This window comes from Rhineura floridana, chromosome 2 (assembly GCF_030035675.1).
Source record: "Rhineura floridana isolate rRhiFlo1 chromosome 2, rRhiFlo1.hap2, whole genome shotgun sequence".
Taxonomy (NCBI): domain Eukaryota; kingdom Metazoa; phylum Chordata; class Lepidosauria; order Squamata; family Rhineuridae; genus Rhineura; species Rhineura floridana.
This window is the reverse complement of record NC_084481.1, coordinates 91,978,802-92,006,288: the sequence shown is the minus strand read 5'-3', so window position 1 is coordinate 92,006,288 and position 27,487 is coordinate 91,978,802. Positions and strand designations below refer to the sequence as shown.

At 44.7% G+C, this 27,487-nt stretch overlaps 2 protein-coding genes across 3 annotated transcripts in view; one reads left to right on the top strand and one right to left on the bottom strand.

Annotated features, from left to right (window-relative positions):
- CNPPD1 (cyclin Pas1/PHO80 domain containing 1) overlaps positions 1-4,880 on the bottom strand; it is a 19,139-nt gene extending 14,259 nt beyond the window's left edge. The window contains exons 1-2 of the mRNA XM_061609329.1: positions 4,541-4,880; positions 1,383-1,485 (exon numbers count right to left, since the gene is read on the bottom strand). Coding sequence (XP_061465313.1) covers positions 1,383-1,485; positions 4,541-4,609 — 172 coding nt within the window. The 5' untranslated portion in view covers positions 4,610-4,880. The remainder of the gene's footprint in view (positions 1-1,382; positions 1,486-4,540) is intronic.
- Positions 4,850-27,487, top strand: RETREG2 (reticulophagy regulator family member 2). 2 transcript variants are annotated; one of them, XM_061609327.1, is made up of 10 exons: positions 4,850-5,954; positions 11,727-11,833; positions 16,802-16,832; positions 17,482-17,617; positions 18,995-19,079; positions 19,369-19,506; positions 19,815-19,909; positions 20,454-20,633; positions 23,567-23,623; positions 24,542-24,870. In XM_061609327.1, the coding sequence occupies exons 1-10, from the start codon at positions 5,689-5,691 to the stop codon at positions 24,773-24,775; spliced, it is 1,329 nt and encodes a 442-aa protein (XP_061465311.1). In that variant the 5' UTR covers positions 4,850-5,688; the 3' UTR covers positions 24,776-24,870. The 2 variants fall into 2 exon arrangements, with proteins under 2 accessions (XP_061465311.1, XP_061465310.1); XM_061609326.1 differs by lacking the exon at positions 23,567-23,623 and having other exon boundaries at positions 5,498-5,954; positions 20,454-20,589; positions 24,542-27,487.

Genomic DNA, 27,487 nt, shown 5'->3' with positions numbered 1-27,487 from the left:
ATCTCACTCTCTCAAAATTCAAAATGTGCCCACTGATTCGAACAGGTAGGCAAATCCTGCTGTATAGGGTTGCCACCTTTCTTCCGGCAGGGCCCCTACGCCTTTAAAACAGGGGGTGAATCTGAGGCTTAAGTGCCAAATGTAGCCCTAGGCCTCTTTATCCGGCCCTCAGCACCACAACCAGGCCATGCCCCCTCCCTCAGTCATGTTCCTCACTGGCCCTGCTCTGCACCCTGCTAGAGTGCTCTGCCTTGCTGAAATGTCTACTTGAGAACTGTGATTAATGTCTCTTGCTTGTCTGGGTAATGGATGGAGAATGTCTATGTGCGTAGAAACCTCCAAGTCACGTGTGGCTGCCATGTAGCCTATTATATAAAAGTCATATCTGTTATTCTGCTACCTGCCTTTGCCTCTGGCCCTACCTACCACGGTGTGTAATCACCCTGAAGGTTACCAACCAAGAGAATGTGGCCCTTGGAATGAAGAAGGTTCCCCACCCTGCTTTAAAGACTGCATGACAGGCTGGAATGTAACAGCTTTGGCTTTTCCCAGTACTATACAAACATAGGGCCCTTTTAAAGAGAAAAACCTGGCTACCTACTATATTATTTGCTCTGCTCTTTCATCTAGTTCATTCTTAAGAACTGTGAGAACCACCATAGTTAATCTGGCTGAATGCCACTGTGATCTAGCATTCAAGGAGGACTCACAAGCCACCACCACCCCTCTCTTACAGATGTATTCTGGAGAAAAGTTATAATAGTATAATAATAAATGTAATAATATAAATTAAAAAATAGCTATGCTGTGTCTTATTTAGAATTAAGATCTTGAGACTCAAGCTACTTACCTACTCACCTGCAAAACTTCCTGTTTAGTTTAAGTCACTTTTATATGAAGTGCTTGCATCTAGCTAGGAACTATTCACACGTTATCTCTTTCATACACAGCAGTTTTCTGGCACATGATTCAACATTCCACCCCTTCAATGATGTGGGGTGTTTAAGCAGCCAACAATCCGGACAAATGAGCAAAGTAGAAAATGCATTCATTAACCATAATAGAGCCAAGCAGAACCGTGGGAGAAAAGGAGATTAAAAGAACCAAACCTGGGGTGGGGAAAAGAGCAATGCTCTTCTAGGCAACATAGAGAGAGGGGGAGAAAAGGAGGAGACAAGACCAAAATGGCAAAAAACAGAGGTAGGAAAACAACACAGTCCCATTCTTAAGGATTTCCCCCAGCTTGTACCCAATTAAAGTGAATATGGTTTGCATTCAGGGGTATAAGGAGGTTAAGGGGAGTGGAAGGGAGAACTTTTAACCCTTGTCTAGACAGAGATGTGGCTTCCCTCCCTCCAGTCCCCTTCCAAAGCCAGACTCACCTGCAACTGGACTTGAGAGGTTATCAAGGGCACTTTCTTTATCCCAGCCATAGTAAAGTCGCTTGCGTACCCGATCACTCAACTGCTGGTGCCTGGGAAGAAACTGAGAGAAAACTGGCAAATGAGAGTGCAGTGCTGCGAATATCTTTCTCCCTCACCCAATCCACGCACTACATCTCAGCTTTATAATACAGTATAGTATGATTAGTATCTCTAGGAGTAACAGCAACAACAAAAGGGTTCTTGTCCTGTGGCTCTCAGCTAGGGGTGAGCTGCCTGAGCACCACATTCTGACTTATAAGGCATTAATGGAGTGTGGGGAAGAAAAGTATAGTCACTGGATGGTTTCAACACAATACATCTTCAAATTCCCGTCCATGGATATACAACTTATGCTGCTGCAGATCACTCTGTGCATTATGCTCAGGATAACGATGTTACCCCATTGTTATGGGTGTTGTGTAGGGGTGGAATGATTGTGTACACTCCCTTGTCAGAGGAGGGAGCTCCAGGAATGGAGAGTGTGTAGTGTTGCCCCACACAGTGTACCTTTGGGCCATAGCAGCTGAAGTGGGACTGATGCTGCTACCTGTACATACACAATTGTGTGTTTGGTGGGTCGGGTTGTTTGTCTTTTTGGTATATGTGTGTTTTAATCTGTTAGTAGTTATTGTGATTTATTATGATAGTTATTTTAGATTATATTAATGTTTAAGTTTTTAAAAAATGTTTTGTATTGTCTTAAATGTGTAATTTGGTTTTTTGATGTTTTAATGTTAATGTTAAGATGTTAATGTTTAAGATGGTTTCTTTTAAATGTTTTGTATTGTTTTAAGTGTGTAATCTTGTTTGATTTTTTACAACACAGTAAACTTCTTAGAGGCTTCTTTTCAAGTATGAAGACATATACAAATTAAATAATAACAACAATCCACTAATGAGATTCCATTTAGGCACAGCAAGCAAGGCATACACAACAAGCACAGCGGTATAGCAAAATACATACTTCAAGAATCCTTTCAGCATCTCCAGAGAAGGAGATTCCACAAATTCCAATCAATGTATTACATCAGGTGGTCTCCCTCTCTCTCTTTGAGATTCCTACTAAATCCACACCATTGCCCAAGACTGCTTTTCCCTCAACAGCTATGCTCAACAGTTACCCTTCAAGACAGTATTTGTTCATTTATTCAAGTTGTAGACTAGCCAGAAACATCCCAAAGACTGAAAGCAGGTAACACTTAAGACATAAAACCTTCACTGACATTAAAAACTCAACCTTCATATCACCCTATCCAATTTAAATATTAAGAAGCTGAAAATCTCACTTTATTTTCTCTAAATTAGAATTGTCCAGTTCCCTTGACCTTTCCTTATATATTGTATTCCAGATAATTAAAAAAATTCTTCACTTTGAATGCTCTTCATTTTCTTCACATTCTTCCTAAAAATTATGACCAAAATTGGATATAGTACCAAGTTCATGTCTTTCTTCTTTTTTATGCCAAAAAGAACACTGACTTTGCAGGGTCAAAGGCCCTATAACACAGGAGGGACTTACTGAGGAGGCACCCATAGTGCCCTTCCTAAAACGTCCACACCAAAGTGGTATTGTGGCATTACCCACATGGAGGGCAACTGGAATTATGTTCAGAAGCATTGCAGAACAGTATAACTTTGAAAGTTTTTTTAAAACTCATCCAAAAGGAGGCTGTACAATGTCGTTATGGAGGCATATAAAGAAAAGTCACAAGTAATTTCGGATGAAATCAGTAATAAGCATTAAAAAAGAGTTAAACTGGTGAGAGACTTTAGGCTCTCCTGACATGAAAGTATCCAAGAAAGCTAATTAACCCTCCCTGGGTTTCTTTGTTTTGGCCCAAGGTTTTCCCTTCCTTCATTGACAGGGCCCCTTTCATCTACAAAATGTTTATATGTTTACTGAGAAAGCAAAACAGGGCACTGAGCAATTTGATTTCCTTTATATTTTGCACCAACTACTGATCAATGGACCCGGGTACTGCCTGAAAACAGAGAACCCTATGAAACCCGGCCTTGCAAAATAAAAATTACTATTTTTAACCTCTCGCCAGTTTAACTCTTTTTTAATGCTTGTATCTGATTTCATCCCAAATTGCTCATGACTTTTCTTTTTATGTCTCCATAATGACATTTTCCTTTCATCTCCTGATTCTTTTCAGGATTTCCACACACTCATTAATTCCCACTTGATTTCACATGCATCCCCAGAAACTGGGGACAAAAGAGTTGAGTACTCAGCCTCTGGATGCCTGCAGCTAATGCTGTAAACCTGCACCCCTGCAGTAAACAGATGGACAATGCCTTTGACGCTGCTTGGATGCACTTTAACAAGTTTTAAAGTAAAGTAATGTTCAGGGTGGATTTTCCCTCACCCTTTTAATCTGGTTAGGCAAGTCTGCCTCTCTGCTTGGATGGGAAGGAAGCCTCGCTCTAGCTTCCTTTGAAGAAAGGCTAGGTAAAGCTTAGCAAATAAGTAATTAGCAGATTGTCATTCTGAATATTGGCATGGCCTTGTGTATATGCCCCTTAGCATACCAACTTGCCCTTTTTTATTCTAGATAATTGGTCTGGCCAAATCGATAGATTTGTATTCCTATCACTACTAAGTGGGCTTAGATTGTATCACTAAGTAGGTAAACCAGAGACAGGGAGCGTATGGCCCTCCAGCTGTTGTTGGACTACAATTCCCCTCATTCCTTAATATTAGCATACTGGCTGAGGCTGAGGGGAGCTGTAGTCCAACAACATCTGGAGGGCCCCCACTAGTGAAGTAAACAATGTACTGAACACTGGGAAAGGACCCCTTCGCTGACCCCCTATGCATAGCTACACTGTAGTAAACCCCATTGTGTTCAGTATGATTTGCCTGAGAGTCCAGGATTACAGCTTGTATTTACAAAAATATAGATGGGGACTCGTCAAAACCAAAGCACTGTGTCTTTAAACGTAAAAGCAACTGCGCATTGGAAGTACAGTCACATAACGGCACCCGGTGGGCATTGCCACTCAAAGCGCAAGAGACGGGAGGGTCAAGACCCTTCACGCCCACCAAGGGAGGTTGACAACCACTTCGATAGGTCCAGCTGGAGGAAGAGCTGAACCAGGCGGCAGCTCACCGTGAACTCCTGGAAGCCGCTCAGGCAGAAAGCGCCCTCCTCGTCCAAAAGGAGTCCGTTCAGGTCCATCCCGCGGACCACGAAAGGGGCGTCGAGCGAGGTTGTCTCCTTGTTAGTGTCCCCGCCTCAGGGCCTTTGCCAGGGGTCCGCCGCTACGGGCTCTAGCCGCCCCTAGTTCTGGGTGGGGGCTGCTCAGCGAACAAGAGAACTCCTCCACCAGTCTCACTGCAAAGGAAGGAGAAAAGCTCGGCGTAGCTTTACGTCTTCCTCTTCCTGAGGCGGGACAGGAGGCGGGCCTTCTGCGACCATCCCTCCTAACGAGCTGAATGTAAAGAGCTGGTTGTAGGATGAATCAGCGAACGTGTGGTTCCTTCATCCTCCTTACGTCCCACGCCTAACCTCTTTATCTTGCAGGCACCCCAGGAGGCAGGGGTCGACGATTCTGGCAAGGGAAACGGACCGGCCTTGACTTTTGCGTACTGCCAGCCAAAGTTGGAAAGGAGCAGGGAGAGAAATCCAACAATCCCCAAACAGAATCGGAGGATTGGTAGTTTTCTGAAAGGGAGTGATGGATACAGGCTTCAAACCAGTGATAGACTTTTTCTTGACAGCTTTTAAAAATTATTATTATTAGATTTATTAGTCGCTTGATACCTAAAGGTCCCCAAGTGACTTACACAATGTTAAAACAAAACAGATAAAACAGACTATAAAAACAATAAACAAAAACAATACCATCTTCACACAGCCACAGGAAGGTTTGGCAGTATATTAGAAACAAAAACATCATCTCAATCTATAAAATGCCTGGGAGAAAAGATGTCAATGAAGGTGCCTGGCAGACCTCACTAGGAAGCATAGTCCACAGATGGGGAGCCCTGGACGGGGAGAGGCAATAGCCTAAAAAAAAAGGATTTCTATTTCTAGGCAAATGTATAGTAGTCGCTCTAACCTTTTCCTATATCTACTCTTGAAAAGCAGAATCTGAGCGGTTACGCATGCGTGTCATAGAAAAACATTCTTGCTTCACGTGATCGGATTCTGCGAACAGGTCGGCCTCGGGTTACGGCTGGGGCTGCTTCCGGTTGCGGCTGTCAGGAGGACTCCCCTCTCCTCCCCCGCCCCCTTCCTCCTCGCTGGCTGAAGCGATGGCGAGCGGCGGCAATAGCAGCGGAGGCTGGGATGTCCCGGTGACAGAGGAAAGAGAGGCGATGCTGGTGACCGGGCCCGGTGGCTGCGCAGCAGAAGGCGAGGAAGAGGAAGAGGAGGAGCAGGAGGTGTTGGCTCTGGCCGTCCACCTGAGGCGGCGCCTGAGAGGATGGGAAGTCACCGTGGCTGCCGTGCAGCGGCTACTGGTCTGGGAGAGGCCGCCGCAGAGCCTGGCCGGGGCCGCCGCGCTCGGAGCTGCTCTGTGGTGAGAGAAGGAGAAGGCGACTGGGGTGTGGGCGCCGTGCAGGATGGGCTCCAGGAGATAGTGATCGTGGCTGGCTGGGTATTCCTGTGGGTGACGGCGGCGGCTCTGCCCCAGGTGACATTTAGGAATCCCCGAGGGGGACTAGAGGAGGAAGTAGGGGGGCTGATCTAAAGCCGGGAGAAGCAGGTCGTGACATGGGCAAGGGACTGGGTCATGGTCACGCCTGATGCGTTTTTAGATGAGCGGTGGATTCTTCCTTGGTGACAGGAAGTAGGCAGGGCTGCAGAAGTTCTCAGAAGCTTGTAGTCACCCACACTGCCGCAGATTTAATACTGGTACCAAGGAACCTAAAGATGTTACTTTGGGAATAAGGCCCGATGCAATCATTGGGCTTGCTTCTGAGTGAAGGTGGATAGCTTGTGCTGCCCCTTACTCAGTTGCCAATCTCTGATGTGAGGCACACCTAGGTGAGAGCTTTAGGATAGTGATTTCAGATAGCCGGTCAAGGCTAGGATTGTCCACACAAAAACCTAAGTAAATAATGTTTATCAGTAGCATCAGAGATAAGGAAGAACCATTCTGTTTCATTCTAAGGCCTGCCATGCTTTAGTTTGGAATACACAGTAGCTCTCTGCAATTTCATTTATTTGCTATATTTGTAACCCTTCCCTTCTCCAAGGACGCAGGATTGCATTCATGTTGTTTCCCCACTTATTCTTATAACACTGTAGCTGAGTAATAATATGTTGTCTAAGGCCAGTTAGTGGTCCAAGGCCTCCCCAAATCAAGTCAAACACTCTGACAAGTTTAGTAGTGTACTACTGGGTAGTATGCAAAGATTTTGCATGAGTAGAAATAAGGATCAAGACAGGATATTTGGAAATAAGTTTCTTGAGATCTAGGGTATTATGGGGAAGGTATTGGGGAGACTAGATAATGTCTTCCTGCAGTATGAGAAAGCGAGTTTTGTACAGGAAAGGTGGAATGGGTGAGAGATTTGTAGTTGGGAAAAGGAATCTAAGGTTGTGAAGTTGAGTGGTAGTGGCAAGGGTAAAATGTAATTATGGAGTGGTGATGAAAAGTCCTGGGGGAAAGGCGCTGCCACAGGTGAAACTATACAATGTATGTGTAAAAGGTTAATGTTACTATGAGTGAGAACACATTTGAGAATGGAAAAGGATTTTGTTTGTTTTGGCCATGTCTGGAGTGCTGTAAACCATATTAGGTAATCCGATATATGGAGGGGGGAATAATGAGCCCCATTGGTTGTGAAAAGGTTTGTTTGACTTCTCTTAATGGTCAAGGATTATCCTATTTCAAATGAGATACACCTATGCAGGGACATCCCCCACAAGCTGGGATCGCTCTGGTATGAACAGCTCTTCTCCCAGAAGTATGAGCAATGTGAAGGAACACTGAGATGAATTACTAATTGATAGTGGGTGAAATGTGCGTGGAGATCATACAGCTGTTTGAATCACGGCTGCAGCCCCAGAAGCAATTCAGGTGGGCCTTTTAATGTGATCTGGCTTTTATATTTTTGGCATCTTTTGAGAGTCAGAAAGTTGGTGGTAGATTTCTTTAGAACCAGCATATCTGTGTTCATCATGCCTTTTCCCAATGCTGGCATGGCTTTCATATTGAAATATAGAAACTTCTGTTAAAAACAACAACAAAACAGAAAAGGCATGTAAATCCTAATTTTGTAGTTCTTTATGCATTTGGGCAGAAAAGTGATGATTCTAAACATTCTGTCCTGGGGCTTAATGAATCCATAATACAATGGGAAGCAGTAGTTAAATGAGTTGAAAAGAATTATCTCTAAATCAGAGAAACTGGAAGCATCTTTACTTCTGGGTGTAAAAATTGCAAAAATTGATATAGTTAAATACTGAAGATTTCTGACATAAGAACATAAGATGAGCCGGCTGGATCAGGCCAATGACCCATTTAATCCAGCGTCCTGTGCTCACAGTGGCCAACCAGTTGCCCATGGAAACCTGCAAGCAAGACCTGAGTGTAAAGAGCACTCTCCGCTCCTGCGGTTTCCAGCAACTGGTATTTGGAACCCATAGGTGGAGGCAGAGCACAGCCATCATGGCTAGTAACCACTGATAGCCTTTTCCTCCATGAAAAGAGTCATAAGAAGAGTGACATGACAGGAGTGATTTAAGATGTTTGAAAACAGGACTTAGATTTGGTCTTACTTGGCACAACCATTACATTTTGGTTCAGTTTTCAATAGCCCTTGTAAACAAATCCAGAATAGTGGCTCAGCTTATAATTACTGTTCAAGGAACGACTGCACATCAGAAGTGGAAGGATGTTGGATCAGCCGCCTAGTGAAGAAATGGCTGCACCCTCCTGTTGCAAAGTTTTGCTTGTCTAATTGTTAATATTCATCCAAAATGTCTGGAAAACATACAAGTTCCACACTTTTCCCCACGGATTGCATGGTCATGTGAGCATATGTTCTGCATTCAAACTGTCTTTACATGGAGTCAGTACTGGGCTAGACTGAACGATGGTCTTTTTACTCTGACTGGCAGTGACTCCCCAGAGGCATAAATCAAAGTCTTTCTCAGACCTGGTCCCGGAGATCCTTTCAACTGGAGGTGGCAGGGACGCATGACTGGACCTTCTGTCTGCCAAGCATGTGTTCTGTCACTGAGCTGTGCCCCCTCTCATATATAGAAGGGAATAGACTTAGCTGCCTGGGAAAGTAGTGGAGTTCCCTGCTTGAGATTTATCAATCTGAGACTAGTATGGGCTGTATTGCTTAAATGCTGCTTCCCTGGCCACAGTGCAGCCATGGGCTGAATAAGTCCCAGGTGGACCCCAGAGGACTTTGCTTTGAGGCAGATGTTGGAGTGTCTTCTCTGCTTGATCGAAAAAGAAGTGCAGCCACAAATTTAGGATGTGGAACTTAACAGCGGTTGGGTGTAGTGTCATGTAAGCTTCCTGCTTCACTCTCAAATTATAAACAGACCTCTCCCTGACGCATGGGTGGTGCCAAGAGCACCTCCAGGACTTGGCCTGTGTTAAACATAGACTGCTACTAGCAGCTGCAGATAATTGGAGGTTCGCCCAGGAGTGGTTCTACTTAGAATGTGTGTACTCGCTGCTTAGGACCCACATGGTTCATACTATCCACAGCTTGGGGCTGGTAGCTTAGTAACTCCTGGCAGTGTACCAGGCTGGGAATAAGCCCTACAAGCTGCTAGTTGCCCTCTGCCAGTTGTGCCCTTGTTGAGCCTGTAGCCGCTGGGTACTGCGGTGCTTGCACATTCCTTCCTTTTTGTCTATCCTGCCTCTGTGTGCATAACAGCATTTAACAAGCCTGAGTGATGGAATTCAGCATACAGCTGGAACAGAAAAAACAACATCCTGTTTACTCTTGCAGACAATGAGCTGACTGTCAGCAGGCTGAAGTCATGCAGGGATTGGTAGTATACTTCCAGAGACTGCAGTTTGTGGAGACGTTAATTTAAACAAGGAGCATTTTTGTTATAATATCTAATAACTGTGATAAGAGAAGCTAGCATCACCCTGCCAAAAAAAAATCATTTTTAAAAAATCTTCCCAAATACTAATACGTACCAGGCTAGAAAGAGAAGAGAACATAAAAGAAGCCAGCAGCACATTTGAGGTGCCATTAACTCCAGGGCTAAATATTTAAATTACTAGCTGCCACCAACATCATTTTCTAGATGACTGGGTGCCTGTAATTCTTTCATCCCTCAGTTGCATGGAATTCAGGTCTCTAAACTGTACACTTGTGATCCACTTGATAGAAGTCCAGTCCCAATAATATACTTTGGTAGGAAGCAGCATGCAAGACTGTCAAAGGATGTGAACTTATGCCAATAGTAGTCCAAATAGGTGTAAAAAAAAAAAAGGAACTGGAGTGTGCACACTGTCACAAGTTTTGGGCTATCTTGAATGATACACCCACATAGCAGGAAAATGTCCTTTACAAGAACAAGAAGGCATTAACTCAGGTCTGTCCCAATATTTTTTAGTTTGCAAGTCACTCTGAAAGGGGTGTGTTCATGCCAATAATAGCCAAAATACGTAAAAAAAGAAAAAGGAACTGTGTGTGTGTACCTCAGGTTGCAGTTTGGGCCACCCCAAATCATACACCCACATATCCAGGAGTGTGTTCTCTAGAGATGACAGATTCATATCCAGCTCAATGTTTTGTGGTGTTCCAAAGTTTATGTTGCGTGCATACCCCAGTTCCTTATTCTCTACATATTTTGGCTGCTCTTGGCAAGTGCTGTTGGAACTGTTTGACAGTGTCCTCTGTCCAAAGTATTGGGCCGGATGTGATCCAATGCCATCTTGTAGAGGCCACTCTCCTAGAGTTGTGGGTCTAATAGTTGTAGTGGCCTAAAGCTAAGTCTGAGGTGCACAACCCCAGCTCCTTATTCTTATTTCACATATTTCAGCTATTACTGGCTTTATTATATTATTAGAATAATATTATATAAAATTGGCCATTATTGGAACACCCCAAAAATTATATTTTGACATACATTTTTTGGATGCCATGGTTCATTAGATAGGTGCAGCAGAAGGGTGGTAGGCACCCATTTTAAAAAAATGGCTTCTGCAGACTTGTGCCAGCCTCCATATGATGCCTACTGATTTTTTCTCCATTCCAAATGCCATTCCTTAGGTGGAAATTGCCTTCAGTAATTACTTACCTACAGAAGTCTGTTATAGGGACAGGTCTACACTGTTGAACCTAGACTTTGAAAACTTTGAAATGTATTCTAGTACTTGACACAATATGGCCTAGATGTTATTGTGCCCAAAATACACACACACATCCCAAACAATCCGAGTCTCCTTGTGCATCCACTTTATACCTCAAGGAATTGAGTTTAAATCATTCCACAGTTGCAGTCTTGCTTGTGACTTTGGAAAAATTGCTGTTTTGTAGCTTCATATCTCCCCCAGTATGGGAGTAGTAACCTTCCCATTAGGGTTGTTAGGCTCAAAGGCTGAATGTCATAAAACTGGACTCATTAAAATATAACACATAAGTAATAAAATTAGAGTTCAGCTAAGGCTATTGTAAGTTACAGAAATGTTGACCTTTTTATCTAAGACAGCCACTCTTGATATGGCTACATAGTGTCTTTGGTCATGACTGTGTACTATCCTGCATTAAAAAAAATAATCAAAATTCTGTACCTGCGGAAATGTTTCTGGCTGGTCTTGCACTTTCACTGTATTTTAGTCTGGTGGTCTGCAAGTTTGGTAGCAAAGAATAACCTTTCATTTTATTCTGTCAACCCCATCTCTTCCCCTACCCCCTGCCTCTGTCATCCAACGCAAAACTAGACACTTTCAGCCTCTATCCATTGCAGAGAACTTGGAAGGGGAAAGCTCCCATCTCTCTCTTAGTGCCTAGGGCTAAAGGATCCTCTTGAGTCACCTGGCACATGTAGAGAGCTCTAGGAGGGTTGGGATCATGTCTCTCTCTTAGTATTAGGCATTAGGGAAAGGTTAGAAGCAGTGAGAGAGACTTGCTCTATTTCTGGCCTTCTCCAGAACCAGTGCAAGTTGATTAAGCTGTCCTGTCCCTTGAAGTTTTCTCTGTGTGCCAGGGGACTCCAGGGAGGGGTGGAATCAGTGGTGATAGCAAAAAATGGGTAACTATGAAGTCCAGCCAGAGTGTGGCCCTCTCTGGTTATAGTCCCTTGCTACATCCCTGCCAATGTTTCCTTGATAATGTCTGCCTCTGTCCCTGTGACTTTCCAGGTTGTTTTCCTCCACTTCGCTGCGTCCTTTGTTCCTCCTCAGCATGGGCCTTATTGGTGTTCTTCTTTTGGAGAGATGGAAGCCTCAATTCCTATTGGATTTCTCAGGTAAGTGAGGATAGTGGAGGCTGCATAAGTAAAGGAAGTGTTCCTGAGCAGGGATAATCTTTGTTGACTCTTACAAGTACAGCCCACTGTTTTTTGCTCTTCTGCTGGGATTTCCTGCCAATCAAGACTTAGGCTGGCACTGTTTTCCTTTTTGCTGTACTGCACTGAATAAGATGTAGCAAGCAATGATGTTCCCTGCCCAGGAACTGGCACTACAACTTGGGTTGATAGTGGGAAATTTGTGATTTGCAAACAACCATTGGCTGCTTGACATAGTTTGTGGCAGATTTGTTTAGATTTTTATCAATCCTGAGTAGAGAATGTGTGTGTTTCTGCAGCCCTATGTAGTTTACATGGGAAGCCACTGAGAATTGAAGTTCCTCAGACTAAAGGTATTTGGTTAGCATTTCCTGGCTTTGTACATCTCTCAGCTTCTATTGGTTTGTGGGAAATGGCCCCCGTACAATCAAATCATAAAGATGCATAGATGGAGAAAATCATGCATAATTTTATGACCAGAGATTATCAATTCGGGCTCAGCTTTAGCTATTGCGGGATAGTGCTCAGTGACCATGCTGATGGTGTTTGGGAATGCATATTAGAGCAACTTTGCATTTGTTCAGGGCAGCCATATGAGAAACCCTGTGTGGCTGAAGTAAGATGAAGTGCAGCAATTTATTTTGTACAATTAGACTGTAGATCTGGGTCTTAATAAAATTGGAATTTATTAAAGTGGCGGTATATTAAGTGCCTGAACGAGAACCAGGCAACTATATGATGTTGACCTATAATGCCTTGCCTTCCCTCTTGTCAAGAAATATGAGCTCATCATGCAGAGCAGCAGTGGCTAGCCTTTGTTGGTCTGGGGGCTGCATTCATCCTTGATCAATCTTCCAGGGATCTCATGACAGCAAAGGGTGTGGCCAAAAGTGAGCCACCCCACACTGTCTTGTGTGCACACAAAAATACATTGCTCTCCTCAACTAATTTGCGTAGATTAGCTGGATGGTGGAGGTGATTCCTGACCTCTCTGCTCATCAAATGAGCAACCTGATGACTGGGGAGGAAGCAATTTGCATCTCCATCCCCGCCTTAGTGCCGTATCTGCTTGTTTTTTCTTTTTGCTGTTGCCAAAATTGGTTTGGTCTTGAGAGACTAATAAAATGGGGGGGGGGAGGATTAGGCCCCTGAACTTGCAACGTAGTGGAGTCTCTAATGAACTCATTGGCTGCTTCTTAGGACATGTGGCAGGGGACTACTTGTGAGTAGTTTATGCTATCTGCAAGTTGTAAATAAACTTTCTTGGTCTGGTCATCATTAATCAGTATGTATGTTAAACAAGGTCATCTTCAATCCTGCAAGGAAGAAACTGATCACAAGATGTTAGAGGGAGTCTCCTGTCTGGATTTAATACTGAATTGACTTAATGGGCAAGAATGTACCCAGAAGCGGCATCCTGAACACAATACTGGCTGGGAATGACTTAGGAGGGAGATCTAGTTGCCCTGTGTCAAGCAGGACTTTTAAAAACAATGCATCCCAGAAAACTGGATCTCTTTTGAACTCTCATACCCTTCTTGGGCAGTAAAACATATCCTGGCAGCTTCATTTTGTGGTTTTGGATGATTATTTTGCTTCTCATGTCACAAAATGATGCAAAGCACCAGTAATCACTACTCCTAGCGATGGACCTTTGCTTTAGAGCTTGGAAAAGTTACTTTTTTTAAACTACAACTCCCATCAGCCCCAGCCAGCATGGCCACTGGATTGGGCTGGTGGGAGTTGTAGTTCAAAAAAGTAACTTTTCCAAGCTCTGCTTTAATCTTCCTGTACTAGAGCTGTTTCTTTTAGAGCATCAGGTTCGAGTAATTTTTATGTTAAAAATTTCTTCACCTTAGCTAAAACTGTTTTATTCCATATGTCTGCTGATGAAGAGCAGTGTTGCAATGGGTTTACATAATACAAAACAGTGGGTCAGCCGAGGTGGGTGCAGGGCTCTTTTCTCCCTACTTTTGTTAAATATGCTGCTAAGCAGAACTGCCATCCACTTTGATTTGCGTAAGATCATCTGACAGGCTGCCTATCCAATAAGCAGTTAATATTGACCCTTCATTACTGACCCTGTCATCCAGATTAGGTCTAGGCAGATTCTTTCATGATCCTTATGAATCATATGGCTAAAGCTGTTCCATCAAATAGGAATGCTCCCTTCTCTCTATTTGAAGAAGAGCAGACTGTGATGCATCCTTCCTTGGCTCTCCCTGTCAGGTTCCTACCTGCGCGTGGTTACTTCCTGTCTCTAGGCACCACCAGGGACTCCACCAGTCCGGACCGCACTCTCTTATGGTTTCTCTCCCCGCTCTAGCACAGATCTCAACAGATCCCCCTGCTAGGCAACCACCAGTAACGTCCCAATACTAGTATTCCCAGAGACTCTGAATACTGGTATTGTTATTCTCTTCACCGCTGCCACCATTTGTTACAGTTCCCCTTCAGCCTTACCCTCCCTTCTGGTCTGTGAAACCCCAGCCAAGGATCAGGCCTTTGGTAAACCAAATTAAGTATTTATTAAAGATAACAAAGCTAACAAGATTAACAAGATTTCTTCTTAAGGCACATAAGCATATGGTTTTACTCAATACTAATCCGAACTCCACCTCCCTCCTTCTTCACGCTCTCCTGGCAAACAACTCTCTCAAACCCCACCAAGCAATCCACTCTTTCTCTTCTCCCCCCAGATTCCACAATTCACCACCTCACATTCCCCCAGATTTACCTGTCATCCTTTCATTTATACTGTCAGCCATTTTTAACATTCAGCCAATCATCAAGCATTCTATTGCCCATTCACTCCCCCTCCTCTTTCACTACTTACCATGTATACTCTAAACAACCAGCACTTACCATATATACACTAATATATAGGAACATCACACAGACATTTTTGATGAACATCTCTGTTATGTAGAATAGAGGCAAATGTACAGGGAGGCTGCACTTCTGGCATTTGCTATCCTACTGAATTTCCTCTTGCTCTGTAATTGGGAATTCAGTTGTTCAGTATTGCAGTGGATGCTAAATTACTGAGAGATTCACTGTGGAATTGGAGTTGATAACTTGCTGTTGCCGCACTGCTGGTAGACTGAGATTTCTGTGCCCATAGGATTAATACACAAGGAGAAACTATTGTTAAGTGTGCGCCCAGCACCTCTGCCAGAGTTACCAGAGCTAGAGGCTGCATTAGCCTCCTTGTTAGTGGATTAGGAAGTACAAAACAAGCTGATGTAAAAAAGCAATTGCATTCCTGCTGCCCAGCACATGATGCCTAGATTTAGCACTCTGGCAGGCAACAGTACAGAAACAACATACAAATAGAGTGGTCCATGTATTCGTTGGTACAGTAAATGGCTATTATGGCCAAGCTGCTGCATTAACAATATTAGCTTTTCCCACTGTTAGAATGGGCTCAAGTTTTTCCATATGGGCAGTTACTGCTGCAATGCCTGAGTCCCCACCAGAATCACTGCTGGCAGAGGAATATTTTGATTGGCTCCCTCTGTTAGGGCTGATTGCCTGGAATCTGGGTCACAGACTTAACAAGATTATTTTCTGTCACTCCATTGCATTATTCACCAGCCTGTCAGCTCTGTGTTAGTGGTCAAGGGAAGTGCCCTGAGCTAGCCCTAAGTGCTGTAGCTTGTAGAGATAGCACATTATAAATAACAGCACAGCATGTCAGCTATACCAGGTAGTCAAATCTGATCCGTATTAAATTCTAGCTTCAAATCTCTGGTACAAATGAGCCGTATTCATAAACCTCTACAACTAGGTTAGTAAAGCACAAACTGTGGGCACACATTGAGGTGTTCCCTGGGTGGGTTTGCAAAGCTAGGGTTTGTTCATGTTCTGTTCCAAGGCAACCCAACTTCTGCACCAAGAAAATTCCAGTCCTGTGTCCAAATTCAGTTATGCGGGTTAATTTTGCGGTTTCTCAGTTTTGATTACTTCTGAGTTTGTTCAGGAAGTTTGTGCAGGATGCAGATCTCTTTGATGTGTGTGGAGTGTATGGCAGAGGAAGAGGGAAATACATGTATAACAGTGTGATTTGAGGTTGTGTTGGAAGTATAAGGAGGACATAGATGTTTTGCGTACTGGAACCCTCTGTGAACCCTGTATCTTTTCACAGTGTGTCTTTGTTGTGTTTTTTTTTTAAATACAACTAGCTACCATTCTCACATACCAAATTTTGTACTAACACCCGTGCTCAGAGCCCTCCTGGGTCTAGTGGGTCTTTCAAGACTTTGTTTAGTGATTGCTTACTGGAAAGATCTGCAAAGATTCCAACTGTGCAGTTAGTTCCTGGTCAGAGCATGAAAGAGAGCTCTTCTGAAGAGCAGCAGAGTCTGGGCTATGGTCTGTTTGGGAATTATGCTCCTCCCTGAATTGCAGTCTTGTCATATGGAGTCTGTTTCGATAGATCAGCCTTTCCCAACTTTGAGTCCCCAGATGTTGCTGGACTATAATTTCCCATTATTCCTGACTATTGGCCATGCTGGTTGGGGCTGATGGGAGCTGTAGTTCAACAACATCTGGGGACCCAAAGATTGGGAAAGGGTGCAATAGATGGAGCAATGCAGATCTTCTGCAGTTGTATGTGCAGCTGTATAGCAGCACAATGTTTAGTTAACACTCTGGGCATCTTTCAGGGACTGCCTCACTTCCCCTCTGCTCCCATGCTGTCTGTCTGTCTATCTATCTAGCTATCTACTTATTAATTAATTATATTTTTAATTTCCCACCCTTTCTCCCAGCAGGAGTCTAGAGCTATAGAACTTGGGTCTCTGCTGCTCTTTCTGCTGTCATGTGTAGGAAGATCACTGAAGGCCCGGTTGCTCGTGGAAGTAACCTCTAGCTGTCATGTTTCACTAATCACTTAGCTGAATGATATTTTTCCTCTTCCTTCTACAGCACAGCCACTGGAAGAATCAGGAGGAGACAGGTAGGTTTGTTCTTAGTATGATCTTGAGGACAGAGATGGTTTCTGCCACCCCTCTGCCTTGCCTGCTGACACTCAGAGTGGCTCAGTATTTTAATCTGTGCTATGACCTGAAAAGCGCTTTCCAGAATTAGTCGAGAAACTGTAGTATGAGGGACTCCTTAATTATTCTCCTATCTTAATGGGTCAAATTTGTGGAATTGGGTGGATTTTTTTCTTCTCAGGATTTCATGGCATTCCAAGGCCAAGAGGAGATGCTCTATTACCACCACCTACTGGATATGTGTCCTGAAAATTTTGTTACCCTAGGTTTGAGAGCCAGGAGCTTCCAAGAAAGGAATATTGTGTCTTCACTTGGAGCATGGGCATAACATAGTTCCACAACAACTTAGATAGATTGCTATAAATTAGCCTTTCCCAACCAGTGTGCCTCCTGATGTTGTTGGACCACAACTCCCATCAGCCTCAGCCAGCATTGCCAATGGTCAGGAAGATGGGAGTTGTGGTCTAACAACATCTGGAAGCACACTGGTTGGGAAAAGCTGCTATAAATACTGCCTGCAGGAAGTGATTCTCTGTGGCTCTTTTAACGACAGTATGGCAATGTACCTAGAAGGCCTGGTATATTGAGATATTGTTTCCACTACTGTAGTGACAGTGAGATGGCAGGAGCACAGCCTCATTTGCTCAGTGTCCCAGAGCTCTGTCGTTGCCTTGCTGAGAGCTGGATTACCTTCAGACTGTACCTCCAGGAGCTGCTACAATACAAGAGGCAAAATCCTGCCAAGGTAAGCTGGGAGTCAACAGGCTCTCTTATAGGAAGGGACCCCAAACACGGCTAACTTTCTCCCATGTTGCTTTGGGCCATGGCTTGCTAAGATACACATGCGCACACACACACATTCATATATATTTGCTCTTGGCACTTAATGACTGCTTCACACTGGGTAGTTTTTCTACATGGATGTTGCTTCTGTGTAAGAACAAGCAAGTACATACACAAGCATCTGTGGTATCAATGCTGTGTTTCCGACAGCAGTCTTAATAATGGTGGGAGGGAGGATGGGATATACATTTAATAGATGATGATGATGATTCTCACAATATATGTGGAAACCAAAAATGGGAATGGTGTTTTGACCAAATACATCACTACAGACGAGCTGCAGTATGTCCCAGGAGCTATCCTGGGAAAGATATCTGGGTGCAGACATACCCTTGGCCTGGACCGACACATTGATGCTGCTATGTAGATGTCACTCTTTTGGTAGTTCTGCTTCCTCCGTCTCTCACCCCCAGTTCTATTTAGTAATCCAAAATGCATGATACGATGTCTTCTCCACCCTATCTTTCATTGCAGAGGTGCATTGCAATGTGATGACCTCTCACAATTTGGATTAGTAAATGTTGAAGGAGGAAATGTGAGGTTGTTGCTTGCAGCAGTTGCTCCATGTAAGCTGTAATATGTAGCCCTGGCCCTATTCTGGGCAGAATTTGGCTTTTCTTTTTATAGTATATGGGATTTTTGAGCACAGATTGCAAGCAACTCTCTGTGAATTAAATAATGGCCTATCCTTGGAGGAGCAAGCATTACCTTACCTGGTAAATGTAAGATCAGTTAGAAGGAAGGCAGATGGAGTGAGGAGGGATGTGTAGACATTATGTTATCTCAGGTTTCTGCACATCTTAAAATCTGTTCATGCCACTTTTTTGCCATGGGCAAATTCCTTCTGCTTCCATTGGCAGTCTTCACAGTGAATCAAACAAATACCCCTTTTGGAGTGCTAGGATTGACACAGGAAAAGTCACTCAGGCCTTTTCCACCTGAGCATTAGCTATTTCCTCATTTGTCAATTACTTTCAGGCATGAAGCTTGCTAGAGGTAGTCCTGGAATTCCACCCAACCTCCAGGATTCTGGCTGTGTTATAATACTAGCTGGCAACAGCATGCTGAAGCAAAACGGTAGCCAACCATTCTGGCACAATATGATCATGAAGTATGAAAAATGGCTGTGTGGGTGAATGCAAGCTGTTATTAAATAAAACAAAGGTCCTGGGATTGTGAAGACATCTGAACCACGCAGAGATGGTTTCTTGGCTGTCCTGAGAATGCCTCCACCATGCTAAGCTGTTCTTCCCTATCTCTTTTTGCCTTGTTTCTCCAGTTTTGTGCCAGGGTCTGCTCAGGATGCTTGATCCTAGCGATAGTAGGACACTACGTTCCTGGAATCATGATCTCCTACATTGTCTGTGAGTCTTACTGTGTTATCCGTATCCTGTAAAACTAGGCATTCGACTTAACTAAGCTATTTTGTAGGCTACTACCATTATGCCCGGAAATCTTTATCAAATTAATTTAAAAGAAATTAAAATTGCATAGAGTTGCGGTGTCTTGTGGGGCAGAGGGACGCTGTTTGTTCCTAATAAAGAGCAGCTGGTGGGGGGCTGGACATTGGCACCCCTATAGGTGCATTGGCTGCCTCTTTGCCCCAGGGAATATATGCTTTTAACACACTCTGGGCTTTCTCCATATCTCCAGTACTCAGTATTTTGCTGTGGCCCCTGGTAGTGTACCATGAGCTTATCCAAAGGATGTACACCCGTTTGGAACCTATTCTGATGAAGCTGGACTACAGCATGAAGGTGGAGACCTTGCATCTTAAACATGAAAAGAAAAGTAAGACAACAATTCCATAGTACCTGAAATGTATAGCTTTTGATGATAGGATAAAGGATATAAGTCCCAGCAAGTTTAAAAAAAAACAGATAAAGAGAGGCTAGGCTGGCTGGGAGTAATCAGTCCAGTGGGCTGAGATCCAAAAGAACTGGCGATGACTGGATGTTATTATGCACTTGGGGCAAGTACTGTGAGGAAGCAGAGACTGTATGAAGCTTCTGATAAAATCTTCTCCTGTCCCTTTTCCCATAGGACTAGTTCCACCAATGCTCCATTAAGCATTTTTTGCCTTTGTGTGTGTTCTACAGAGCGTCAAGGAAAGAGCGAGCCAGAAGCTGGCAATGAGCCAATGGCAGAGACGGAAAGTGAGAGTGAGGCGGAACTGTCTGGGTATTCTCCAGTGGTAAGGGCATGGGAAGGGATTCTTGATGATATAGAGCTCTATTTGTAAGAGTTCACTTCCTCCAAGCGATCAAAGCTTGCTTGCTTGCAGGGTTGGAGGCCTTGTAGTTGTTACATTCAGAAAGGGACTATATGTGGCTAGAGCTACCAGCTGTTGCATTCAAGCTGACTTAAGAACTTGCAGTGCCAGCTCCAGGTTTTGGAAGACCTTTGGGCCCTTCTCCTTTGGGTTCTACCTTCTCACCACCATTATCACTAGCTGCTCCTGTTCTTCACCATTATTACCACCTATTTACTTGCCAGGCAAAGAGCCAGAGAGCAAGCACATAGTAGCATCTACTTCTCTTTCCACCAGTAGTATTGGAACAGCGACCTGTCTTATTGTACAAAATGGTTGTAAGGATGAATGAGCTAAAGAGTGACATCTGGGGGCAAGCAGGCTGGCAGCCTAGCGGCTCCACTGTGAGAGGGAGGTTTTTAGCCACGAGAACCAGTGAGCCAAATCCAGCCTTGGAAAAATATCCTCACTCTCCTCCTTGTTGCAGGTGGATGTGAAGAAGACTGCTCTGGCATTGGCAATTACAGACTCTGAGCTCTCCGATGAGGAGGCCTCTATCCTGGAGAGTGGAGGCTTCACTGTCTCCAGAGCTACCACACCACAGCTGACTGACGTGTCTGAAGGTGCCATTTTCTTACTCCTCAAGCCCAAATGCCCCATATCAGCTGTGAGTCATTGTATGGTAGAGCGCAAGTTGTGTGCTCCCTCCTGGAGATGTTCAGAGATGAGAACAAGGATATGAAGTGTAGCTGCAGAGCTTGAAAACTCATGGGAATGATGAAATGTGGGACTGGAAAGGGCCAGAAGACCATTGAATGTGATTCCTGATCTCCAAGCTTTGAATCTGGCTCCTGAATACAGCTGCCTTCTCCGCTAGGAAAGATGGATGCGCTTGTTTACTGTCTTTACAGGACAGCGCAGAGTCTAGTATCTTTGTTATTTCTTGATTGATGCTAGACATTTGGCATTGCTCTGTAACTTGCAGGTTATCAGGAGAATATGAGTAGCTCCCTTGCAATGGCTAGTGGGGCCTCACACAAGTAGCCCCAAGTTATACCACAGCATTGTAAGACTTCAGGGGTTTGCTGCCCACCATAGGCTTTACTTGCCTGAACTTTGCTTCCCCTGCTCTCTTCTCTTCTCCCCCACCCCCTGAGATGAGCAGCTGCCATTACCAAAGCAGTGTACTTCATTGCATGCCCTAGGCCAAATGGGCCCACTCCTTCAACAGATCCCTTCCCTTGTCACCCTACCTTGGCCTTGCATCAGGAGTGGTCAACTTTTGTCAGGCTGAGATACACATTTCCCCTCTGGGCAGCCTTCTAGGGACCACATGTCAGTGGTGGGCGAGGCCAGGTGCAAAAAGGGGACAGAGCAATTAATGGAAAGGTTGCCTTTGTAGAGTAGGCGAGTTTCAAAACACCGCCCCCCCTGCCCTGAGCTCTCTCCTCCATCCAGACAAGCAAGAGGCATTATTGGAGTTCTGGGACACATTTCAGCCAGGCATTAACATTCACAAAGGGTGCAAAGTAGGGTTGGTGTGGGTTGTGGCTGAGGAGCAGCGTAGCCTGGGGAGAGTCCTGAGGGCCAGATAGAGGTGCCTGGAGGACTGTTTGGCCTCTGAACCTGAGGTTTCCCACCTCCGAGCCTGAGGTTTCCCACCCTCCCTTAGATCCAAGCTCATTTGCAAGCCTCCCCCAACTGTCCCTCACCTGCAGCTGTTCATTCCGAAGTCTCCCACCCACACGTCACAGACATTTGTTTGATCCTGTCATGTAGATTGCATATACCAATTAGCACGTTGGCACTAGATACATACTGTAGTAGCTAGTGGCCATGTGTTATCATTACTGCTAGATCTCTGTGTATAAGAAAATCCAATGGATCTCGTTCCAAAATAGCTCATTTGCGTACTTAGAAGTAGTAGTTGTGGCCATTCCCACTGCAACAGCATGCAGAGCTATTTCCTGAGGCTTTGCCAACAAGAAGAAGGAACCTGGTGGAGTGACTTCAAGGAGCCCCAGCATGCAGTGCTTAGTATAATTGTTGTTGTGTAGTGCATTAGAGGGTTTGAAGCATGTCACATTCAGTATCTGGTTATCCTAACCACCTTGTAAGACAAGTCAGGATTATTGTGGTGCATTTTGGCACCAGTGATGCGGGAAACGTGTCATCTTGGAAGCAAAATTTGGATTGCGTGATCAGAAGTTGAAAGGCAGGACCTTCAATGTACTTTTACCTGAAATGCTACCTGTTCCTCATACAGGGCCAGCCAAACAGGCAGAGCTGAGTAGTTCAATGTGTGGATGAGATGGCGGTGTCTCATCAGGAGGGGTTTTTTGGATCTATTAGGCACTAGGGAACATTTTGGGCCAAGCCAGGCCTGTACAAAAGTGGCAGGCTCCACTTCAGTCAGGACCGGACTAGATTGTTGAAAAGGTTGCAGAGCAGCTTTTCAGCTGATTGTTGGGGAAAAGCTGACAGGAACTGAAGAGCATCCAGTTTGAGACAAATCATCAAAGGGAGATCCAGGAAACTGCAGGCTGGTTGGCTTAATTCTGTTCCAGGAAAACTGGTGAAAAGCATTATTAAAGAAAGAATTTCCAAGTATATAGAAGAACAAGCCTTGCTGAGGCAGAACCAGCATGGCTTCTGCAAGGGTAAGTTCTGTCTAACCAACCTTTTAGAGTTCTTTGATAATCTCAACAATCTCGGGGCAAGCATATAGATAGAGATGATGCAGCTGACATTATATACCTAAACTTTCAAAAAGCTTTTGACAAAGTCCTTCACCTCCTGAGTAAGCTTAGTGGTTATGGATAAGAGGACAGTTCTTATGGATCAGTAACTGGTTAAGAAACAGCAAAGAGTACAAATAAGTGGACAACTTCCCAACAGAGGGATGGAGGAAATGAAGTTCCCCAAGGATTGTTATCGACATCTGTTTAACTTATTCATAAATGATCTACAGTTGTGGGCAAACAACGAGGTAGTCAAGTTTGCTGTGATACCAAATTGTTCAGGGTGGTTAAAACAAAAAGGGATTGCAAGGACTTCCAAAAGAATCTCTCCAAACTGGAGAAACGGGCATTGAAAGTGTAAGCAAGTGTGAAGTGATGCACATTGGGGTGAAAAATCTTAGTATCATGCTAATACATTAATGAAATCTGAACTGGCGGTGACTGACCAGGAACCTAGGGGTCATAATGGGTAGCTCAGTGTACAGGTTGACTCTGTGTGGCAGCTGTGAAAAAATGGAATTCTATGTTAGGGATCATTAGGAATAGGATAGAAAATAAAGTGGCAATATCATAATGCCGTTAATACAAATCTATAGTGCAACCACACTTGGAATACTTTGTATAGTTCTGATCACCTCATCTCAGAAAGTATGCTCTAGACCTGGAGAAGGTTCAGAAAAGGGTAACCAAATGAACAAGGGGCTAGAACAACTCACTTATGCGGAAAGGTTACAACATATGTGACTTTTTAGTTTAGAAAAAAGGTGAGATGGGGTGGGGAACATGATAGAGGTGTGTAAGATTATGCATGATGTGGAGAAAGTGGATAGAGAGAAATTTTTTTCTCTCATAATACTAGAACTTGTGGACATCTAACGAAGCTGAATGTTGGAAGATTCAGGACAGACAAAAGGAGGTACTTCTTCACACAGCTCATTGTTAAACTACGGTATTTGCTTCCGTAAGAGGTAGTGATGGCCACCAACTTGGATGGCATTAAAAGAGGATGAGACAAATTCATGGAGGATGAGGCTATCAGTGGCTACTAGCCGTGAAGGTTATGCTCTGCCTCCACTGTCAGAGGCAGAAGGCCTCTGAATACCAGTTGCTGGGAACTGCAAGTGGGCAGAGTGCCGTTGTGTTTGGATCCTGCTTGTGGACATCCCATAGGCATCTAGTTGGCTACTGTGAGAACAGGATGCTAGACTAGATGGGCCTTTGGTCTAATTCAGCAGGGCTGTTCTTATGCTTTTATTGCCCCTATGTGGTAGTGGCAGGGAGCAGGGAGTGAGATTGAGACCATAGTGGCTTATCTAAGGCCGCCTATTGAGTACGTGAGATTCAAACCAAGGACTTCCTGATTGATGCACACTCTCCTTAGCCTGTATGATGATTACTCTCACTACACCTGCATTGCCATGCGTGGCACCACATACACTTTCCAACTCAATTTTGTCCAGGTGAGGTAGTTAAACAAGAAAGAAAAGCAGTAGCATGATCATTGTGTGGTTGATGACTTTTAATCTGGGAATATTTATTTATTAAATTTACATCCCACCCTTCCTCCCAGGCCCAGCTGTAGTTCATCGGTAACTGACCTGTTAACCAAAGGATAGGAAAGCCAGAGGATAAGAGAGAGCATTGCGATATAAGATAAGGAGGCACACAAATCCAATAAAGTGTATTCAGATATGGCTTGGTGTAATAAAGCAGCGGAGAGCTATGCTTGGACAAACAACTGAGTTGGAATGGTGATTGACAGTTCAGAACAGGGAATTCTGGGGTGTTTGGGAAGGCCATGTTCATACCTACTCACTCCCAATATGCTTTTCAGATCTGGACCAGCAGAGTTTGCCCAGTGAGCCAGAAGAGTCCTTCTCCAAGGACTTGGCAGAGTTTCCCTCCGTGGAAGAGTTTCATTCCAGAGACTTGGAACCACCCAGTGAGGATGACAACTTTGCAGTGCCTACCCACACTGCCCAGCTGGACTCTGCTGAGGAAGATGTGGCGGCAGCCATCAGTTCGGACACATCCATCTTGTGCCTGGCCTCGCCCCTGCACTTTGTAAATACGCACTTCAATGGGAATGGGCAGGCAGTGGCAGGAGGAGCTTCTGAGCCCCAGCCTGCCTCTGCGCAAGGCCTGGGGCTGCACATCGATTCGCTGAGCCAAGAGATTGTCACCACTGCTATCAGTACAGTAGTGCAGAACACCCTGTCAGCGCTGCTCCGCTCCTCTGAGGAAAACGAGGGGCCTTCTCTCTCTGAGTTCCTACCCACTGAACCTGAGGAGAGACAGAGCTTCCAGGCACAGCTGTCTGAGAGTGAGGAGGTGGAGGCGGCCTCTCTGACTGGGGAGGAGGAGGAAGCTGACGATTTTGAGCTGCTTGATCAGCGAGAGCTGGAGCAGATGGATGCAGAGCTTGGCCTTTCTGGAGAAACAGAGGCTCCACCCACATCTGCTCTCGCCCCTGAAGAAGAATCCTCACCCAGTTCCTAGGTCCCATTGTCCTCCTGCATTTCTGTAGCTGCAAGGAAGGGCAAACTGACACACAGCAGAGTTTGATCTGTGCTGACCAGGGATGGCAAAACATCCACATTCACAGTGTTATGTCTGGAATAGTGAGTGCTCCTCCTAGTGTTGGCCTTCCCGTTGGGGTGTTGCGTCCAGCCCATGCTTCCCAGTGATGATGCAGTCTTTCTGGTCTGCTGCTGCAATTTGTCTGTCTCTTTGTTTTGTTTTTTTTGCACGCTGCATTCTCAGCTAGATATACCCACTGCTCGCATCTGCTGTTTGTCCCCGCACACCCAGTAGGAAGTAAAGCAGTTTTATTGGACCGGGTGGGGGCAAGAGGGTGTAAGTTGTAAATATCTTTATGAAAACATTAGTTGGTTTAGTTGAACAGGGAGGAGGAGCTGGTGATATGGAGAAAGCAGGTTGGGAGGATTTTTTCCCCCTGGAGTTAAAGATTTGGATGTGGAGGGGCTTCAAAGGTGACACTGTGTAGATTTGCTGTCAGGATCAGATGAGGGGGCAGAGCTGGCATTTGCTACTCACCTTGCACAAAAACAGCAGCTGCTTCTGCAGCTCCAAGCGCTAACCCTCTCTTATTTTAACCCCACAACCTGATTTCCTCTATGCAGTAATATGACACCTGATTTGGGCTCCAGGAGGTGAGTTGTTTGGTCTGTTTGGTTCTGAACTCCACCCCAGGCTGTCTGCAGCCTCTTTAATCCACTTGGGAAAACACAAATGAATTGGCAGTGACCCGAAAGCTTTGTCTTCCCTTTCTGCTGCTGCACTTTAAATGCAAAATACTATTTCTGCTTGTTGTCTTTTTCTTAAACCTGGCTGAGCCAGCCCTTGCCCTGTGATGCACCTTGACCAGAGCACAATCTTTTGCTCTCAGGGAGGAGAGCAGGGCCATTTGAGAAGGAATAAAGGGTGCAGGACATTGGGAAGAACCGTCTCCAACTGGAGGATGCCCTCTAGGCTTATCTCTACCCCCCCTCCCAAATCACTTTTGAAACCGCAAGGGTTTCACTCTTTTTGCTAATTGGAGTAGTCCACCCATTTATGTTCTCAGGAGAAAGAATGGACTGGATGATGGGGGGGGAATTGTTTTGGTTGGTTGTTCCCTAAAGATGATTGCTGACCCTCATTAATGCCTGTTGCTGCTTGCACAACTTTAGAGAATATGGTTTTAAAAATCTGAGACCACTTGTGGCTGAGTTTTTCAAAGATTGATTTTAAATTGCAACGGTAGTGGTTTTATTCAGTGGAAACAGACCCCCCCCCTTAAGTGTGTATCTTTGTTTGAGGCTAAAATCTGCCTCTGCCAGCCTTCCCAGCTGAGATGATACTGTTTACTCCCTAGAATAGCTCATCTTGTTGCCTGTTTTCCAATGATTGCAGGATATGGGAATGGGGGCAGTGTTGTGAATTGGCCATTCTCTTGCTGTTTAAAGCCTTTATGATGGACCCTTCTTGGCGATTCCTGAACATTTTCACATTCTCACAAGAGCATCTGCAGCTTTACAGATGCAGACTGTGAACCTGCGATAGCTTGTCCTTCAGGCCATGGCATTTTAACCTGTGCTTCTGAGAGTGTATGACCAAGGTTAAGCTGCAGCCTCTCAGCAGAAGCCAAAGCAATGCCAAGCACATCTGTGAGACCCAGATTCCTGTCTCCCCCCCCCCCTTCAAGATACATCAGTTGCTGAATGTATCACTGGCCTCCCTCTTTGTATCGAGGATAGCTGCCTGTATCAGGCTCCTTTCGTGATGGGGCAATGAATTTCTTGAAACACAAAAAAACGTTTTTTTTGTCCAGGGTTGGCTTCCCTTTCTGACTTGTTGCCTACCCCCCTGCTCCCCAATCAATTGTTGTGGGGGGATGGCTGTTAAAACAGCTTCCTCTTCATGTCTGCACTTTGGAAATGGGCAGCTGTGTGGCACTGAGTGTGGAGCTTGCTCGCCTTTGTGTTGTGTCTTGAGCACAAATTTTGCTACCCCTCCCAGTAGCCAGAAGCCCTAACTTTCCCATTCTGGTGTAGGGGGCATGTTACATGTAGTTGTTTTTTCTCTGGAGCTCTAAGCTTTCCCTTGGTGGCAACAGTGCCATGTTACTCCGTGATAGCAGCCTTCTATGGAAGGACTGGGAGGTTGCTGATGTCACCCAGGAAAGGCAGGGGTCTTTGATTTGTGTAGCAGTGTTTACTCTATGGCTAAATATTTAAAAACTGTAGTCTTTTTAATAAAAAAGGTTCAAATATGTGAA

Coding starts and splice junctions, on each gene's coding strand:
- RETREG2 (XM_061609326.1), top strand. CDS start 5,689: ATGGCGAGCGGCGGCAATAGCAGCGGAGGCTGGGATGTCCCGGTGACA. Junction 17,618..18,994: donor AGAGGCAAAATCCTGCCAAG/GTAAGCTGGGAG, acceptor TTGTTTCTCCAG/TTTTGTGCCAGGGTCTGCTC. Junction 19,507..19,814: donor TCTTAAACATGAAAAGAAAA/GTAAGACAACAA, acceptor TGTGTTCTACAG/AGCGTCAAGGAAAGAGCGAG.